Genomic DNA, 20,859 nt, shown 5'->3' with positions numbered 1-20,859 from the left:
AAAAAAAAAACAACCACAAAACAAACAAAAAAACCCGTGACACAAATATTTGCATGCAACTTAATTATGCTACAGTAGAAAATGAAGTTGAGCATGCTTGATGCTTGTGTAATGAACCACCAGCCTACACCTGGATATTGCACAACAGCTGTTGTGTTTGTTCTGCTTGCTTTTGTTCTCCCATTTTGAAAAAGAAGTGTGGTCATCACTGCCCTGGAAATAGCTATATATGAAGAGCCCAGTATTTTGATGTGATCTACTAATATTGGAGTGAAAATAATTTAAAGCTTGCATCACTTCTGGTCACTTTTTTCATGCCTACTTCAGTTGTACTCAAAATAGTTAAAGATATTTAAGTTTATTCCACAGAAAATGTAAAATGAACCAATGATATTTTGTCTGTGCTAGAAAAGCATAAAGGGAATGAGGAAGTATAAGTGCAGTGCTATTGTAAATAAGATTTTCCAATTCTATAAATTTAAAATGTAACAGTATTTTCTACTTAATTGTTTCATATCACATTTCTGTCATAAGCTCCCCTTCCTAATCAATCTAGAAGCTGATTCCCCAAAGGTAAGACCCCGTCCCCCAAACTTTTCCTTGGTTGTATCTTCCAATTCAAAGTGATGTTGTCTAGGAACCCAAGTGACTTGACTTTGTGTAATTTTTGGGGAGACAGAATAAAAAGAAATTTGAAATAGGAATGTGCAAACGTTTTCTTCAAACTCCTTTAACATTATAAAATTTGAATTTTATTATATTAGAAGTAGAAACTGTAGATATAAGATATTTAAATGCTAAATTTAATTTTTTGTCAGTAGCTTTGTCTTTTTTTAAAATGGAAAGTGATATTTGCACATTTCTAAGTCTCATATTCAAAACAAGTTCTAAGTTTGAAATATCTAGTCATCGTTTTATGGTGAAGAGATGCACTAAGGGAAAACTGAAATACTGCTTTTTAATTTTGTCACCCCAAAATGGCATGCTGCCTTTCAGTGTTATTCCTTTCCCTAAACAGCATAAACAAGATGAACAATTGATGACTGCAGAATCTTCGTTTCAAACACCCATGGATCAGCACATTAATTTTAATGCTATTTTACTGACAGACAGAATAGCGATGTAGTTCTGCTTTGTCCTCTGCCTTACATGTGGGCTAAAAACAATCCTGTCACAGTGGTATTGGGGTAGTGCACAGGAGAAGGATGTGCAATATGATTTTCTTACCTTACATGCCTCTGCTGCCTAGGCAGTGAAAGTCTGGAGAAAGAGAAGAAACTGAGATGGGTACATTCACTGCCAGTGGGTATTCAGGAGTTGCAATTTTTCTGGTAGATGTTACCTTCTCTGATATTGTGATAAATTATGTAGACCTGTAATTCTTTACCTGAGATTTTCAAAGATTCGCTGAGCAAAGAACAATCTACGTAGACTGTGGCTCAGACAATAATAGTAAAAGTTGGGTTTGCTTTTACACTGCAGCAAAATAGCAGTTCATTTTCTCAGAAGCTACTTTGGCTCAATCTAGATTTTTATTCTGTTCCTGCATCTTCACTTACAAAACCAAGGACTCAAGTGAAAAGGAACTAAGGAATCGCTGTTGGGTTTTAGATATGAATGTCCTGTTGCAAATGAATAACTAGTGAAGAATCTGAAATCTTTTTTCATGTGCTCTAGCTTGTCTCAGATTCCCAGATGGAAGTAGATTCTATGAACTGTAAATCTGGAGGGCTTGCTTGTGATAACAGACAATATTGATTTTTATATTAGAGACAACTAAAAAAAAAAAAAATTAAAATCCTGAATGCACATATAATTGCATTAAGAATAACTTTGTCCTAGGTAAGCACTGAGAAAAAAAATGAAAGCTTAGGATGGTAGCAGTCATAATTTTTGTAAATGATCAAGTACCACACAATTCCCTTCACTGAGGGGTGTCTTACCATAGGGAGGTGGGTGGGAAAACATTTTATTGTAGTTAATGGTATTTTTAGGTACTGGTATAAGAAAGTAAATGTGACAGTAGGAAAAGGGCTACTATGTACTTCTGTATTTGAACTTTAAAGGCATCATTAAAATTTAATAGAGATAATTAAATTATGATAGTGTACTATGATTTTATGTAATGCCTTCTAAATTGGGGACTGATCACTGAACAATGTAGAACTATTTTCAAAATATATAAAATCTGAAAGTACTTCCTGCTAATTAAATACTGAGTTGACTTGAGCAATGACTGACCATAATAAACTGAAGTGATCTCAGAGAGAGATTTTAGGCAGGAAGAGGTTGCACAAACAACTCAGCCTGATCTGTATCTGTTGTAAGCTCTGTCCTGCCCATAGCTCTTCGAAGCAATGGGGAGACAAAGGACTATGTGACAATTCTAACATCACAGATTCACAATGGTATTAAATATCTGAAGAAGTTACTTGCTCGAGATTTACTTAGCAGCCATCTAACCATGCAAGCAGCTGAGTTCTACCTTGATGCCTTAATTTTTGTTATTAAAGCGCCGAGGCATCTGAAAGTCAGCTTTTGAGTATAGCCTGTCCTGATAGGTGCCCTGGTGCTCAATTCTATCTTCTTTGCCTATAATATTAAATCTGTCAGGCAGCAATTTCAAAACATATGGAGATCTGACTATAGTTTTAGCTGTCCAAACCCACATCTGCAGAAGATGCAAATCCTAAATGAAAGGAAGATTTTCCTGGTATCAGAGGCAGCTGAAGCCTGGAAATAATATAGACCTTAAAGCACACAGTATATCCTCAATGTTTGCTTTTGCTAAGCATAGGTAACTGCCAGCTGTACTGTTGCATTTTAAGTTAATCCCCCAAGAATTTGTTTGCGTGTCCTTTTTTGTGCAGGAAGTGTATGCATACCCAGTTTTATCACTGTTCTCCAGAAGGTGACAGATTTGGCAGTTGAAGTGGCAGAAGTTGGTATTCTTCAGTTATTTCCATTAACACCTCTAGAAGCAGCCATAGGCATAGAAGTAAGCTTTGGCTGAATAGAATTGTTTCCTTAAAGCAATTTTAACATGAAGAAAAATGTCAGATGATTGTAAAATTGTTCGTGATCACCTTAAGAATTTGAGAATTGATCTTGCTTTCTTTTACGCCTTGTTTAACTTAGCCTATTTCTCATTCATTCTAGTTAAGGAATTATTCCCATGAAAACTGGTAGGTTGTGCTTGATAGAGGTTTGTTTTCAGAAACATCTGTTTAGGTACCCTGCCCCTCTTTGTTGAAGGCTTGATTTGCCTGTGTTGTGGCATTTCTTGTATTCTTGCATTCTTGTAGCGTGACTAAAACTCACTGTAACAACTGGACTTTTTTAATTTACATATTTATGCTGTTGTAAATTAGGATCCTCTTCACAAAAAAGAATATCATCTGCTTTGCACGTATATTTCTTTCTGTAGGCAAATCAACAGTGTTTTAACTGGGAGGAAAAAAAAAATCTGAAATTGAACTCTGCTTTTATGTGATCTTTTAGGCTGATTTAAAAAAAAAATAAATAATAATAATAATCAAACCACAAGCAAATACATTATTTCTTATATGTGTATCTGAGCAAGTATACACTAAACTGAGATCCAAGCAGGGAATGTTGTCATCTCCCTGCCCCTCTGCCACTCCCATCTACTGCTTGCCCCGGGGAAGACTGAAAACCAAATACTACAGCTATAAATTGGCTTGCATTGCTTTACTTCTGAAACGTTCCTTCCAAATGTATAAGCAACAGAATATGTGTTAAAGAAATACTTACTGTAACCTCTTGTTTGTGCCATTTAAGAAAATGCTGGTATTGTCTCGGAACTGTACGTTATCACAACGTTATTTAACAGTTGTATTTGCCAAAAATAAGTGCCTACCTGCTTGCATGCTGGCTGACTTGTCTTTCTGTACATCTTAAGTTCTCCACTCACCTCATCACTAAATTGCTGGCTGATGTCTTCTGCACCATTCAACACAGCAGCTTTCACTTGCTTCCCAGTTTGTGTTATGCAGCATGTAAAATTAATTATAATATCAGTACAGTATTGGTTTTCAGATCTGTATACAGATCTGAATCTGCAACATTTTTTTTTTTCCTCTTCTTTTTCTAGTGCTGAAATCAGACAAGAGAAGAAAGCTGACTCAGGGAAAGGTGTCGACCGAGAGACTTGTCTATGACTTGTTCTAAAATTATTATTTTTTTTTTTAAATGAATGAAAGGAGTGCCACAGCCACTAGATATAACTGATTTGATCTTGTAACTTTTGTCTTTCATCTCAAACTAGCACAGGTAATGTAGTGCAATGTTTGTCTCATTACTCTTTGTTTAAATGTCTACATTGTCTGCTGTCTGTGCAAAAGTCTGCAGTAGCCAATGCCAAAAATCTTCATTTTCTTTGCTGGTGTTGGCCATTTATCAGTATTTTCATATCATAAGTTTAACAAGCAAAGTTTCTTTCAAATTCAATTTACCTGTTAATAGGTTTGTACTGTATTTTGCTACTTTTCCTGTGTGAGAAAACTTAATCTTCACTCATGGTGAACTTGAAACAGTTGTTCCAATTTTTAAAAAAATCATTTTACTGGAGGAAGTGATTTTAGGAGACCCAACTTTACTAGTTGAGGTTAAAGTCGTTTTTAAAGTGAGAACTGATCTGACCCTATGAACAAACTCACAAGTATAATCTATAATCCTTTTCTCCTTAAATTGTCATTTTGAAGTCATGAATTACTCTTGCAATGGAAATTGCAGGGTCAGACTCTGTATTTGTGCAGTTTTTCTTGATTTAATACAGTGTATTTAATATTCAAATTTGTATGTAACTGGAACATAGTCATATATATTATATATATTAAAAATATCTATTGTAAACATTTCATCACCTTTGTTGAAAAATACCACCACATCCTTTGATGTGAAACATTGGTACAGTATTTGTAAAAAAGCAATCAGTGATTACAGTATCTTGTATTGTACGAATGTCACTGTGGTAGGCCAAATAACTGCATTACATCATTACTGAATTTATTATTTTTACAATAGGGAAAATTTTATAGATACAAACTATAACCCCATGCAGTTGCAACACCTGCTCAATGATGTTCCTCCTCTTTACTAAAATGCATCTACTTCAGATATATCAACTTTTGTTTTATCTCTACTAACAAACGTAGAACTCTGTAATTCCAGAGATTGCATGTACTTAAATGGGTATACTTCTATTGGTTTTGTTACAGCCATTTTAACTATTCCATAAAGTACATATTGATAAAAAGATTAAAAACTGCACTGTAGAGTAAAATGTGGCTTTAAAGCCCTTTGCAAACACATTTTCCTAACCAGTTTTCTTATTACCTGATCCTTCAGGCTGTTCTTTTGTGTAAAACAAGGACTGTGAGATTAGGTACTGAATTAATAGACAACGTGAAACAAAAGTTTTATGGATTATTTGGAATTTACTAATTTTTAAATTTTTTAGGTAAATTTTTAAATGATGAAATGAAGACTAACTGTCACTACTGCTTTGAATCCTAAGAATGAGAATTCACACTGTTGTGATTATTATAGCAACTTAGTGACAGGGCTTTAACATTCCCTAGCTTTCCAAGACATGCTAGCTTTCCCATAGCCCTCATGTGAATAAGTTTTCATATCCTGTACATTTAAAGTATTCCTTCTAATGTTTTTGTGTGTGTATATTTACTTTCTACTACTTCAGCCATAAACGACAACTGCATTTTGCTGCAAACCATTAGGTTTACTATTCTAAGTTTTTCCTAGCATTATCGAAGCCCAATTAAAGGCCATTTTTATGGGGGAAAAACAACTAATGGACACAAAGGAGGATTTACATTTAATTAAATGTTTGTGTTTATGAATTTATGAAAAAAAAAAAGCCTATACATTAAGGTTAAATGCTTTGTTTTGTGTACTCGATGATAAATTGTAAGATTTCAATTGTTTTAAGGTTAGTATAGAAGTTCAAAACTGGTTTGTCCTGAAAGCAGCCTGGTGGTGTTTTAATATGTTGCTGACTTTGTTACAGATAATATATACAATCAAAATGTATTAGGTTTCACTTGACCAACTCTTAGAATATTAAGAAATCAGTGTATTCAATGGCATTCTGTATTTCTGTTCAGTATTCCAGGGTGTTTTCTTTTTTTTTTTTTTAAACAAACAGTCACTCTATTCTTGTGTGAATTAAAATGCTATTCTGATGTTAAACTCAACATTCTGAATCACACACAATATAAAGAAAATGTAGTGCTATATTTACTTCTAATTTCATATTATTGCTCAAAATTACTTAAATTCTTGGATGTAATTTATTACAAGAGTTTATGTGTACATGTGAATAGAGTATTGTGTTTTTCACAATTAAGAAATGTTATGTGAAAATAAATATTTATCCTAACTAATTTTCAATCCTTACTTTCACACTGCAAACCTCAGAATAAGTATGCAATATTAAATGGCTGCCTAACACTTGAATATGGAGCAGGACTGTGCTGTGCAATGCAAATGCTTGGGAAGCATATTCAAGTGCAACCTCAGTGAAACACGGAATACAATCAGCATTGGTTAGCTGATTGCAGTTGTTGGTGATGTACATGGTCTGACTCTAACAAACAGTACGTGCACCATCAGGGATGGCACATTACTCACCCGTTCCAGGAAGAGTGGGAATTAGATTCTGATTTATTGATCATGAGTTGGTTCTTCTTGCTTTTGGGAAAAACACTCCGGAGCAGGCAGCAATAGCTCAAACCTCCAGCCGTTCGACAGGTAAGTTCATACAATTTTAAATACTGTAGCTTTGAGGAATTTAAAGTGTCTAATAGTTGAGCACTGGCTTGGCTACTTCCTCTTGTGCAAGTGTCTGCTATTCTTACCATATGAGAATTCTGCTTCTGAAAAAATTTGTTGTCCTTGAGGTTCAGTACTACTGCCCAAACCCAAATGTTTAAAGTATTACCTCTGTCTTATTAAAATCCTTTGAGTTTCAACCAAGTTTTGAACGTGAAGTGGAAGCTTTCCAGCTAGGGAACTCTAACTTTCACTTCAGGCTTCTGCTGCCTCTGAACAATAAACTGTGTAAAGTACTAATAAAGAACATAAATTCATCTTTTTCAAATAGGGAAAAAAAATGAAGAAAGGTTTAACTGGCCAATAAGTGCCTAAATATAGCAACATGGCAGATTTTTGGCCACAAACAATTGGTTCATAGTGCTAGCTTTATACATTAACAAAAAAAAGCTGGCTTACCTGTGTGGCATCAGTTTTAGGTGTTTTCCTGTAGTCATGCATTTTTAAGTTAAGTTGAAACCCTATTTGTTGGTTCCCTGAGGTAGCTTTATCATCTTACTAACTCCCTGCATCCTGCATTGTTCTTGGGACTGGGTAAGATCTACCGGCTAGAAGAAGCTGATTTGATGCCCAATAGAACACTTCAATTGAAAGAATTGCATATATGCATATAAACTTTTTAAAGTTATGTGGTGCTCCAATAGCAGTATATCCTAGAAGTTGCTTTCCAAACCAAGAATTCTAATCGATGGTAATTAGCATTGTACTTTCTTTTGCCTCACAGATAAAGTTAGAACTACATGTTCAGATTCCAGAACAATTTCCCAGTGAGACTCTAGCATCAGTAAGGTAGGTCAGATACAAAGAACAGTATAATAACGACTTATGAAGACTACATACCTTTTAGTTTCACTTAAAAATAAAAATGTACTGCTTCTCTGATCTCTAAGGGATCACTTGCAGCTCTTTAACTGCAAGTAATAACTCACAGCTAACTTCCCACCCTTCTTTGTCTACCTGTTTAAGTACTTTATATTTGCACCTGGTATCACTTGTAACACAGTAGAAATGTACCATCACTTACGGACATTGAATATCAAGAAACTAAGTGTTAGCTAATCACCTTCCAATCCAGTACACTAAACAAAAACAGAAATTTCACTGTAAATCTCTTGTGGAATTGATGTGCTTTTATAACATTCTAGGAGCAAGTTAGTAAGCAGAATTTTCAGCGATACAGAATATACAACTTTTCATACCTTAATGACTATTAATTTAAGCAGAATTTTTTTTAGAAAAAATGCAACCCACTTGTACTATCTATGTGAAATGAAGAGAAAGTAATTCTTATCTTTAGCTGGAGAAGCCTACCTGGAGTGCCGAAGATAAAGCAGAAGTTTAAAGGTAGCAAACCTACCTTTTTCCTTGATCATGTGAGAGTTGCAGTCCAGTCCTTGCTTCAAGTGACAGCTAAGTTGCATTGTAGCTTTTTTTTTTTTTTTTTTTGTTAGATTGCAAGGAATATACCTTACTTTGGAAAATAGGATTTTATTCATTAAAAAATAGAAAGATTTCTGTCCCATGGAGAAGCAACTGTGATCTGCTAAAGTACCAGTGCAGGTTTCCACAGTTGCAGCCTTTTTCCGTATGAAGTAAGGAAATATCACAGTACAGGGATAGGAAAAAAATTCAGTGCCACTGGTTTAAGTATCGTTCATAATCTCTGGTAAAAGCTGGTTGCATGCTTTCCATGCAAGATTCTGCAACTGTAATCCAACTATTTAACTGAGTTAAATAATAACTCAAGGGACTGAAGTAAAATGTTTTATTCTGCATAGAAATTATTAATGTTGCAGAATTACTGATATATTTCTAAAATAATCACTGACAAGCATTAGGTAATTTCAGCAAAATCTGTTCAAAGTTTTATCAGCATTTTCATAGAAATAATCATTTTTGGGGGGAAACATCATGATTACCATGTCAGTTTCTCTTTGATGTTATTTTCAGTATTCGTTACACCAGTAGACAAGCTGGAGGCTTGCTTTTTATTTTTTTAAAGATTGAAATATCAAAGCATAAGTTCCTGATTCAAGTAAGTACTGTACTTTCTAGAAGTGTGCAGCCTACATACATACATTCTGGTGATGTTAATGTCTTGATTAAACAATCAAAAAATGCAATGGTTGCTTGGCAATAGAAATCATTATTAAGATTAGTGCTTCATTGTATACTCAGGTATCCCAAGAGCTGGTTCCCCTATGTCATCTTAAAAGTTTATACTGGCTCAGTACATTATCTAAGGAGTTTTCTGGAGAAATACCATCACTAACAAGCAAAAAGATGTTATCATTGCTGTGCTAGGGCAGTGAGAAACACTGCTTTATGAAATGGCTCATATGGGTATAAATGTGTTTATGTGCTTGACCGCTGATGCCATGGTCTTTGTCAGTATACCACTGCAGGAAAGAAAATACAGAGACTGTTACCTCTAGCTACATACAAATCATATAAAGCAAACAATAGACATAAAAGCAGATTAAAAAAAAAAATCAGCCATATAGAATGAGGCTAATTCAGCAAAGACAATCATAGCAAGAAGCTGCAGTGACTTCTCTCCTGCATTCTGTGTGGGATACACCAGCTATTCATGCTGGAAGTACAAAATAAGTACATTACTTGTCCACTTGCTCCATCCCTAGAGGTGTTCAAGGCCAGATTGGATGGGGCCCTGGGCAGCCTTGTCTAGTATTAAATGGGGAAGTTGGTGGCCCTGCCTGTGGCCAGGGAGTTGGAGATTCATGATTCTGTTAAGAATGGTGTCCCTTCTCACTACATTGTTATCCCTGCTGAAGAACAGACCATACAGTGGTGCACTTGGCTTCATTCTGTATTTATCCATTGTTCCTCAAGGGCTGGGAGCAAGTAGAAAAGGAAGCACAGCTACCTTAATCTGAGAATTTCCATGCACGGTGTAAGGCTGGGCAAATAACTGCTCTGACTTTACAAGTCTAAAAAGTTTATCTTGGGTAAAGAAATGGACTTCTCTTAAGTTTACTTTTCCTCATATAGAAATAGCTCACTCAGTAGTATACTTTCTAAGACTGGGACTGAATTGGCTGATTTGAGAATACAGAAAAATAAAATGGAAGATCAAATACCAGAAGAAACTGCATTAGTTTTTGTTCTTGTATAGTAGATATAGAGTTATGATTTCAATTACTGAACATGAAATACAAATACATAAACTTTGATTTAAGATTGTAATTGTTTTCTACCTAACTAGAGGGGGCTATTGCTATCATTCTCATAATACGTGTCCATTCATATGATAATAAAAACAAAACACAACCATACCATTGCCTGAAAATCCACTTCAGCATCAACAAGAGCTTTGGAAATCTGAGCTGCTTGCTGAAAGTGAACATTATCTGAAAAATGGAAGAAAAAAAATGGAAAAGGTAAAGAAAAATTGTTTCAGTACTACTGTGGGGGGGAAAAACCAAAACAATGAACCCAGACTCCCCAGCACTGCTGACTGAGACACAAATTAGTAGCATAAAGCTGATTTATTTTATTGACGTAAATGTAACAGCCTTGCCCCTTCATGCTTTTGTTTTGTCAGTAGTAGAATTGCAAACCTGTCTGTAATACTAAAATGTCTAATTAACTGCAACTCACCATCTGCTGTTCCATGGATAAGGAGATATTCAACTTCCTTGAATTTTTCAGCTCTGGCCATTACTGTTGAACTCTGAAATTAAAGAAAAGGAAAAAAGAAAAAAAAGGTGCTATTTGTTAGATGATTATTTGCTACCAACTGACTGATTCCTGTTGACACAGTCTGGGGTTCTTCAGATGAAAAGTAACAACCCTTGCCCTCCTCCCTAAAGTAGCATATTTACATATCCAACAGCACTGTGCTCACACTCTAACCATTGTGCACTGGTCTGCAGTTATTACCGAAGGTTATGTCTGCAAAGTGACAAGCAAGTCCAGAGGGGAAGAGTTTTGTGAGCGAGATACACATTTAATGCTTTGCTAGCATGTTGTTAGCCTGCAGCACACCACTTACCGTTGGTTTTCTGTGTTAACTGCAGGCAAGTTAAAAATGTTGCCATGGCAACAGTGCACCCTATGATAGAAAGAAGATATTACAGACTACATGCATTATTTTCCTCACCCACATGTATACTACGGTATACCTGTAGCTAAGCCAGCAGAGCTTGTATGCATGTACGTCATCATTCTCAAGTAAATACATCTCAGAAGTTTAAAACAATGACCTCCTCCAAGTATAATAGAGACTTGCCTGACAGAAAAAAATACCTCACAAGACAAAAAGTCTATAAATAAAAGTCAATCTGCATTTTGGGAATTGTAATACAGCAATGGAAAAAAAAAAAATCAGCAATTGAAATTAATCAACAAATTGAAAACACTGACACAAATGTTCACCAGAACATAACTGAGTTACTATTGTGACCAGGTACTAAGGAATGAGGAAAGTAAAGACATCAGAAACTACATTTGGGCAAGGAAAGGGAATAGGATAGCACTTTGCCATGGGGATGGGAAAGAAGCAGGTGGACAATACGAGATACTGGATGCTTGATAAGACAGACATCTAACATTATGGGGCCAAATACGTTGAATGAAATTTCCTTCTATTAGCACCATTATAGAGGTTCTCTTCTAAAAATGCCCAAGTCCCTGTAGAAGTAAGTATGTGTTCTCCATATTAGAGCAACTTAAAAGCTACTGTGGCTAAGAAAATACGTAAAAGGTACAAAAAATAAAATGTATATTTTTCCTCCCAAATTTACACAAAGGCTGCATCCATGCATGCACAGGAATTTGCATGAGTTTACAGACAGGAAATAGAAACTTTTCTGTTCCTTGGTAATATAATGCATTTGACTTTTTTTGGTGTACTAAATACAAAGTATCTTTTAAGAAAGCATTGATATTAAATTTCTTTTGTCATAGCAAAATACCATACTGCAAACTCTCATTTATAATAATTCAGTCAACTTTAAAGACTGAGTCCAGTAGCAGGAAACCAACCAAACCAACAACAAAACACCTCTAACACAACACTGCGTTTGCCATCTTTTCATAATCTAAGACTGCAGTTCAACAGAAGCCCATCAAATGTATAGAAGACTGTGCACATTGGAAGTGTGTCACTATCCATTGAAACACACCAGTATCAGAGTATGGATAGCTAAGTAAGAGTGCCAGAATCTGAGGGGACATAAAGCAAGGAGCACTATTACTGTGGCCAACCAGTGTATAAAAAAAAAGAAAATGACACAGGCAATATCCTTTGACTGAAACACCTTCCATAGGCATGGAAAAGAACTTGATAGATTATCTTTATAAGCTTTCTCCCAGCAAATAAATGCTAATTTAGTTTAATGGACAGCAAACCTATATGTGGAAGCCTTACTTGATCTACAATTTTAAGGAGTTGACCTTCCAAAAGCAGTTTTAAGAAAAGCATGTCATTTCTTTTTGTCTCCAATCATTAAACAAAATAAAGCTGTAAAATACTTCAGAAAGAAGGCATAGAAAAGAAGTTCTCCCTTTTGTGTAAGTCATTTATCTCTTGCTTTACCCATACATAACACTGAGTGCCTTCCCTTTCCCTAAATTGTGCAGTAACTACAAAGCATTTCTGCCAGCCCATCCCTTCCTAAATAAATAAATAAATAATAATAATAAAAAAAAAGATAAAAGATGTCACAATAGCAAACAGTCTGAAGTTAGACACAGCCACAACTCAAGCCACAGCTGAAATAGCTGAACAAACCCCAGGTGGACTGTATGTAAATGCAATGTAGTTTATCCTTTCCTTTTCATAGTTATGCTGTCATGGCAAAGGGTCTGAAAATAGGCTGTGTGCATGTATTGAGAATTAGGCCCTGCTGAGTGTAACTGGCTTTTCTAAAGATCACACAGCAGTCAACATTTTATCAGCACTCAACAAACAAGTTAAGGTTTGGCTGAAACTGAAGGTCTCTCTCCCTTTAAGCATATTCTCAGATAATAGAACAAATGTCAAATCAGTACAAGATGGCATATTTACAAAATTGTACCCTGTTTTGCATAACCTAATGATGCAGCAGTTCTTAAGGACTGAACATTTCAAATCTGCTAGAAAAAGATTGCCAAATCTATGACTGTTTCAAACACTTGCCAAAAGCATATCAAATTCAGAGTGAACTGCAAAATAATCTCACAAGTTGAACAGTCCTCTTTGATATGCTTTATGTGGCTACTACATCTGACCAGCAAAGCTCCAGCCCACTTTAGCCTCCAGTCCTTTGCATCAGGGACATTTCTGACATCAGATGAGATTTCTGCCATTCAGCCTAGGACCTGTACTCATATTTTCATGCTTATAGGGGAGTCCTACCCATGCTCATGACTGTCTTATACAAAATGCCAATTTTTAATACCTCACAACCCTTAAGTGGCACTGATCACATCTAAGTACCCTACAGAGAGGATTATGAACCATCCTTCAGCCTGGTAACTGTCAGATCTCATCCATCAATAAATGTGATATCTAATGTCACAGCAATACATAGGTAGGGTGTACCTCTCAACAACACTAGATGCAGTTTCTTGAGATGATACATTCACAGTCATTAACATTACTCTGCTTTAGGAAGGCATTTAGCAACATACACCTATTCTCAACAAGCGTGCACATAGCACCATTTCTTTTAAATTAGATCACACAGTACAGGGTTTATGCAACCTTTCACTTTCAAACCAGCTTTGTGTTTTATGCGGTAGAACAGGGAATATATAATGCAGCATGCAAACCTGACAGTATGAAGTTAACATGCTTTAACAGCTTTAGCTAGCTTTTCAGTACTTGTTTTGCTGAACAACACTGTGCAGGAGTTGGCCTTCAGCTTCAGTAAGGGGCCAGGAGCAGATTTATTGGGCCTGAGCCACTGAAGGAAGGGCCTGTAAGCCAGAGAAACATGCTGGGTGGAGGTCAGGAAAGGTCTTCAGCAACAACAGCATCCCATGAGTCTTTCACTGTAGCTATATGAAAAGCAACAAACCTCTGAAGCTACTCACCCTCTAAGTTTATGTAGAAAAGCAAATTCTAAGTAATGCGTTATTTGGAGCTTTCAGCAATAAATGAAGACTTAAGTCAAATTTTCCTGTCTCTAGAAGGAGCAATGAAGTGCGACAGTCTGATCTGTGCAATTGCCCCTCCTCCATCTAGCCACCATTCTCCCCAATTAGTCCTCAGAGTAACACATTTGAAACCTTTAGCTCTTTGGTACTGGCAGTTTCAACGTGGCCGTTGCCAGCAATGAATACTATGCCAAGAAAATCCGACTCCTGGCTTGAAAGGATTAAACAGTCCTCTGTTGCCATCTGTGCTGTGAAGCTGGTGAATGACTTTGTGCACCCAGAGCGTTAACGTTCATTCCGCGCAACGACAGTAACTTCTATTTACTCTGCTACCTCACAGACCTCCTACTGTTCCCATTGCCATAAAGAATTGCATTTGGAAAAAAGCAGGCAGGCTGCTGCAGACTGCTGGTCAGCCCTGCTGGGCCCAAGCAAGTCATCTATTAGAGGCAGCCACAGTAGACAGTCACCCTGCAATCACTACTGATTTCCTCAGCTCATACAGCAGTATGACAAACTAGATCACTGTTGTAGTATGTCAAAACAGACACTTCAGTCTGTATTTCAGTGTATATAATCATATATTTTACACAAGTCACTCTTTCTTCCCCAGCTCGTGATACTGAAATAGTGTAGGACTGATTGAGTATCGGGGAGAAAAAGAATCAAACTGATTTACCAAGCTAAATAGAGAGAACGCCCCATCTCTTTTTCTCTAAAATTTATGTTTAGTTCTAACATCATTATGGCTAAAAATGTCCATGACATACCACAATAACAAAGTACCCCTCCCATCACTCACTCTTCCAATAGTCAGTGTATTTCCACCTCGATCTGAAATTTAACAAAATCTCACAGGTTTGGGCAGCTCTGTCGTACTCTCAGCTGCTTGCAGTTTCAAAAAGCCTTGTAAACAACAAAAAGCTGCTGGCACACTGAGGGTAGACATTACTCCTCCATCAGAAACTTCTCTGTACAATGAGGCAAAATCCACAGATATTTTGTTCCCATTACATGGCCTGGAAATTCCCTAATTTCTGAACAAACATCAGTTACTTTTGATCAACTTTCAGAAGCCCTATATTCATAGAGAAGTCCCAAGCTGACTCTCAGTTGGTCTGCAGTGTATTTGTATGCTCAGAGTACTGACAGACTTGCCTCCCTATAAAGGTTTCCAAATACCTGGGTGATTTTTCTTTCCCTGAATAAAGCTTACAGCTTCCAAAGTTGGAAAGTTTCATGATATCCATGCTTTTTAATTAAATTTCAGAGAGAACGTAGATTTGTTTTGGTGGAAATGTTTTGAGGTTTTTTTTTTTGTTTGTTTGTTTCTGTTGGGCTTTTTTTGAGATAATATGTAGTTTGCCCATGAGCATATTAAAAAAAAAATTGTTTCTTAGTGATTAAAATAAAACAGTCTTACAGCTTATTTTACAGTCTGCATAGTAGCCAAATGGAACTGAGTGTAAGAGAAAGAAAACCCAACAAAAATGAGTAAACCAAACAAACAACAGAGAGCCCACGCTATACAGCAAGGAGTAACTGCCTCATTCAAATCCAAAAGCATGAGACTACAACCTCTAAAAGCGGAATGCAATAATTAACACTGGAATGAAGAAACAAACGTAATTGTTCACACAGGGATGCAATAAACTGCATGAGGAACAGCTTAGAAAAGAAAGAACATACTTAAAATGAAATCAAGTGATTTCTTACGTTATAGTTTCTCAGATTATCACTTTCTATAGGAAGGCCCATATATCGCTCCGTGTATATTGAGTCTGTAATTAAAAAAAAACAACAAATAGAATGTACTTCTTAATGTCCAATATTTCTGTCTGCCAGACATTTCACACACTGATAGACACAATAAGAATAAATACTGGAAATTAAAAAGAAATGGAAGATAAAAAACCAAGTTTTCCATAATGAGCCATGTAGGTAACCATTATTATTCAGAGTATTTAATCTTGTGGTTGCCATGGACACTTGAATGTTGAATATTAATAAAGTACTTTATGTCAATGTTACCTTATTGTTATTCTTTCAGTAAGCATAAGAAAATTGCTGAAATAGCTGCTAAAACAGTTCAGTAAATGATGAGCATTTAAAAAAATATTACTTTCTTTTTTTTTTTTTAATCTAAATATGTACTGCTTAAAATCTATGATATGAAATGTTGCAGAAGCAGAGACTCGGATGGGCTCTATCTTATACATATTCAAAGTTTAATATCTAATTTTCCACAGATTTTTCAGTATGATATCCTATTACTTTTGCAAATTTACTGCTTCATTTTAACCATACAAACCAATGTTTGTTATGTCAACATATTTTAATGTCCATTTGCTTTCTTGTCAGTGTTGCCAATTTTTTGATGCTGAACAAGAGAAATGTTAAAACATTGCCGCACTGTACTAACACATACTGTACTGTTAACTATACATTATTATCTGGGAGGAAGTTCTCTATAAAATCATATTTATAGCCTCGTGTGTCTCACAACCTTATAAACTATAACATGGAAGCTTGTACAGACTTGTCAATTTGTTCAGCTTTTCCTCACATCAAGCTACATGTAAAATTAAATCTGTTATATCCAAGTTTTACATTCTTAAAAGGAAGAAAAAAAGACAAAAGGAATGCAAATTTCATTGTTTTGAGAGAGCAGTTTGCAATGCAAGTTTGATTTTAGGTCTCACAATTCTGTCTTTTTTTTAAAAAAAGTAGCATTTTAAATATACAAAGTATACTCGATACTGGTCTCAGTACCCTCCATACTGGTCTCAGTACCTCAGAACATGTGGCAGCTCAGCAATAAATATGCAGACATATTACAGTATTACTACAAATATAAAAATTCTGCATCATTAAAGGTCATAGTGATTATCTGAAATTGTGGTTGTAACTTTTTAAAAGGGAAATAAGATTTAGGAAACTGGTTTTATTCTGAAATGCAATACCCATGAGTTCATAAAAACAGACCAAATGGCATTTATATGGCATCTAGTAGATAATCAAAGTTCTGCACTATGAGTCAACACTTTGCAGCATGTGCACTGTAAGACATATGGGAATCCTTGTAACAAGGAAGCCATCACATACCATAATATTGCCAACGTGACACAGGGGCAACCGCTATTCCACACTTGAACACGCCGCTTCCAGAGCCAAGCACCATGGAGGTCACATATCCCCCATAAGACTGAGAAGAAAACATTGCTGTTATTTAGTCGGAAAGAAAAGGATGGGGCCCATCTGCTAAGTGGTTCAGACATTTATAGGATCAGCATTTTTCATATTAATGAATTCCATTCTGAATTTGGGTCAGATCTCACTCAGCCTGCACAGTGTGGGAAACAGACATCAAACAGTGCATGGCAGCTGTGGCTCTGATGAATGAGAGTTTGCTGTGGAAAAGGGGTGCAAACGCCGTTGATCTGTGACTCAGCTTAGAATGACAGTGTTTGGTAGCACTGTAGGCAGCAGCGAAAGACAGGAAACAAGACACTGCTGAACCACTGTGTCCCTCTCCGTGCTGGGGAAGTAGGTGGAAGCAGAGCTGAGGCCTGTAACATGCTTGATGAGTAGTTGTACCAGGGCACCCGAAAATTTACAGCTCCCTCAGAGCAGGCCTACAGCAGCTCACTTACTTCCTCTCCTACAAAGCGTAAGAGCAAGACTGTGACTGGGAGTGAAGGATCTTCTGCTGATTCTGTGGGAGGAACTGTGCAGCAAGGCACTTCTTGCTAGGCACAGAACATTCACAGTCTAGCCCGATACACAGATGAGTAAATATCCGACACACTTGAGCATTCAGGCAGCAAGATACCTAAACAATGTCACCAACCTCTCAAATGACTGCCCTCACTATAGTTTGAAGAGGTTATTTAGGAAAGTGTGCCCACCCACATTCAAAAAGAAGAGTGATTTTTGGATCTCATTTTTGCCTTGAGAACAGATTACAGGCAGATGGAACTGTGGCTTAGTTCAAAGCTCTTAAATGTTTGCTGCAGCTTCAATACTTAAGTCTTCTCAAAGAGATCAGCAACGTAATGCATGTACTTAATAATTAATATAAATATATATATTTTTATTTATAAATATATATATAATATTTTTAATCTTGGAATAATCCAATTAATATCAAGATATATTATTGAATATATTTGGACTTTTTCTTTCAATATTAATATCTGGGCAGCCTGGTCTAGTAGTTGGTAAACCTGCCCATGGCAAGGGGGTTGAAACTAGATGTTCTTTGAGGTCCTTTTCAACCTAGGCCATTCTATGATTCTATGATCTGGTACACAGTAACTTGGCTGTATCTCTTTAAATAGTTCTTAATCCCTCCAGTAGTCTGAACTTCTGTTTCAAAAGCACCTGAATGCAAATGGGGAATGTCTCATGCATACAGGCAACTGCATGACACACTTCATCAGCTCAAGATAATGGACTGTGCTGCTATGCCCAAAGTGCTTCACATTTGATACTCAAGTGCATCACACCCACAGGAGGCAGTACAACAACTAGTTGTTACAATTAAGCAAGCCAGCCAAGCAAATTTGTGTACTTACCCAACCCCAAATAGCTATTCTGTCCTTATCAACAAAGCTCATTTCAGAAAACGTTCTAAAAGCAAACAGAATAATTGAACACTTAATAGATTGTAGGAATCTGCCATGGTGCAGTTGTGTCTAGTTTTCATCTTGCAGGCCTCTTTCTCTTCTGTGAATAAGCATTTCCCACTGCTCAGCAGTGACTCCTTATAACAGCAGATCCTGAGAGGTCTGCAAAAACTCTTAAATCACATCTGCTGACATCTGTATCATTTGCTGGAACTAGGTCTGATAACCAAGTTGTCCCCACCTCTCTGCCGCTTTTTCAATTCCACACATAATTCTGAAAGAATTATTAACTTCCATGAGATTCTTCAATATAAACTAAATGACAAAGATGAACTGTAACATAAAGGGTACCTCAGTGCATACAAGTAAGTCTCAGTTGCAACAGAAAGTTGCAAAAAAGCTTGGAGAAAAACTTTAAACTACAAATTCATTGTTGGTGTGCTTTCCTTAACTAAAGTAACAGATACCATTCCTACAAAACCAGAAATATGGTAAATTTACTATAGCATTAACTCTTCTCTCTTTTTGAGCATAAAATGATGGTTGGCATATAAGTGACACTAAAAAAATGAATGTAGAATTTAGCCATGTTTTAGCCAATAATTTTGAAATAAGCACAGAAAAGAAGGCACAGTTGTTGGCCATTTCACTGTAGCTTACCTGGCTGCTGAAATCTGATCTTCCACTTCATAGGTTCCCAGTCTTCGGTTTATTGCATGCATGATCTCATCTCCCTGGTATCCACTTCCTCTGCCGTCAAAGCTAGCCACAATTATCTGCTCTGTACTGGCAAGGTATGTAGCCCAGTTAATCCGGAAGGCATGATCTACTTTCTGACTACATGGTCCTGCATACCTGCGTGAAAAGACCCATAGCATTCAAGCATTTATTCTCCACAGTCTCTCATATGGCATTTGAAACACAACTTGCACAAGAAGGGGAAACTTTTAAATTAGACAGAACGAACAAGAAAAGTATCACTCTGACTACAATATGCTTTTGAAATTGGAATTTTGTTTTATTGCTTTCTACTTTAATAGGAAGCTTTCATCATTTAAGTGGCTTATCAGAAATCTCACTCAAAAATCTTTCTTGTTTGTGTTGACGTATCAGTCATCTGAGTTTCAGTGATGACTTACCTATTTCTGTTCCATTTACTTACAATTTTTCTGGTTAAAGTCTGAAATAAACAAATAGCCTTCATCTAAGACATGAAAAAGATCTCTCCTGCATTTTTAGTGTTTTATCAGTGAATTAACTGTTACTGTCTAAGCAAGCTATTTTTTTAAGCATGCTGTGAAAAAGGAATAAAATATTGAAAATGTAACTTTTTATTTGAAAGTATTTGGAAGCAGTTGAATTCTACAAAATCAGATTAAGTACCTGCAAGGTGCAATTATGTTCGCATTTGCCTAACCACTGTCCAACAGAAGGCCCAAAGTAAGAGTGGTCTTGTGGCTCTCATGGCTGTATAACCTACTTTTCTCTGTTTTGAAAGCAAAGAAAGGCTATTAGGAATAGTTGACGTCTAACTTTGTTTCTGTACACTCTGAATCCTGCCATTGCTGAAGGGGTTTCTAATACAAAGGTAACTATGAAGCAGAGGTGACCCAGACAGTGGCTCGGGTGTCAGTAAAAAAAAAAATAGAATCAAAATGAAAAGGAATTTGTACAACAGAAGAACCCTAATGGCTCATTAAAGTGTTCAGTAGGCAAAAACTGTTACAGTGGTCCCAAAGTATATTATATAAAGGTGTATCTAATAGGTAATGATTCTTTTTGTGGAGTAATCTCGTGGTAAACAAAGGAAAAGTAATTTCCAGTTAGAAGAAAACGCACTGCCACAAACAGAAGTGCTTAAGGAAGAGTGGATCAAATAGTACACATTCATTAGCTGTTCAATGTCTTTTTTTATGCCTTGTTTTTCAGAATAGGAAGAACTCCTTACCAACAAGGGTGTATTTCTCTAGTAAAAATTAATTCAAGTGGAAAAAAGGTGTTCATTTCTTCTGCTTGTTTTCAATAAGAACAAAATCCACTCAGAATAACTACCCATACAGAATAGTTCTAATGTAATGCTGATCCCAATTTTAAAAAACCTTTATGTTTATTTCAGCAATTTCTAAGTAGAATAACAGAATCTGGTTATTTGTTCATCTGAAGAGAATACAAATAACTCTACACATCTTAAATCCAGAATATTAGGTCTTAAATCAGGAAAATTGGGTCTCCTTTTCTGAGGAGATTAAGGTCT

General features: G+C 36.2%; 1 protein-coding gene and 1 long non-coding RNA gene across 2 annotated transcripts; one reads left to right on the top strand and one right to left on the bottom strand.

The window, feature by feature from the left end:
• Window positions 1–480: 480 nt before the first annotated feature.
• LOC116216816 lies at window positions 481–4,199 on the top strand. Its single transcript, XR_004160324.1, has 3 exons — window positions 481–573; window positions 3,160–3,185; window positions 4,115–4,199. It is a non-coding gene; the product is annotated as an uncharacterized LOC116216816 (long non-coding RNA).
• Window positions 4,200–19,498, bottom strand: LOC104911702 (dipeptidyl peptidase 4-like). Its single transcript, XM_010713673.3, has 7 exons — window positions 19,266–19,498; window positions 18,555–18,609; window positions 17,083–17,182; window positions 15,694–15,758; window positions 10,495–10,567; window positions 10,171–10,244; window positions 4,200–9,272 (listed from the first exon to the last, which is right to left on the bottom strand). The coding sequence occupies exons 1-7, from the start codon at window positions 19,481–19,483 to the stop codon at window positions 9,174–9,176; spliced, it is 684 nt and encodes a 227-aa protein (XP_010711975.1). The 5' UTR covers window positions 19,484–19,498; the 3' UTR covers window positions 4,200–9,173.
• Window positions 19,499–20,859: the final 1,361 nt, after the last annotated feature.

This window comes from Meleagris gallopavo, chromosome 7 (genome assembly GCF_000146605.3).
Source record: "Meleagris gallopavo isolate NT-WF06-2002-E0010 breed Aviagen turkey brand Nicholas breeding stock chromosome 7, Turkey_5.1, whole genome shotgun sequence".
Lineage (NCBI taxonomy): Eukaryota > Metazoa > Chordata > Aves > Galliformes > Phasianidae > Meleagris > Meleagris gallopavo.
This window is presented reverse-complemented; position numbering and strand designations above follow the sequence as displayed.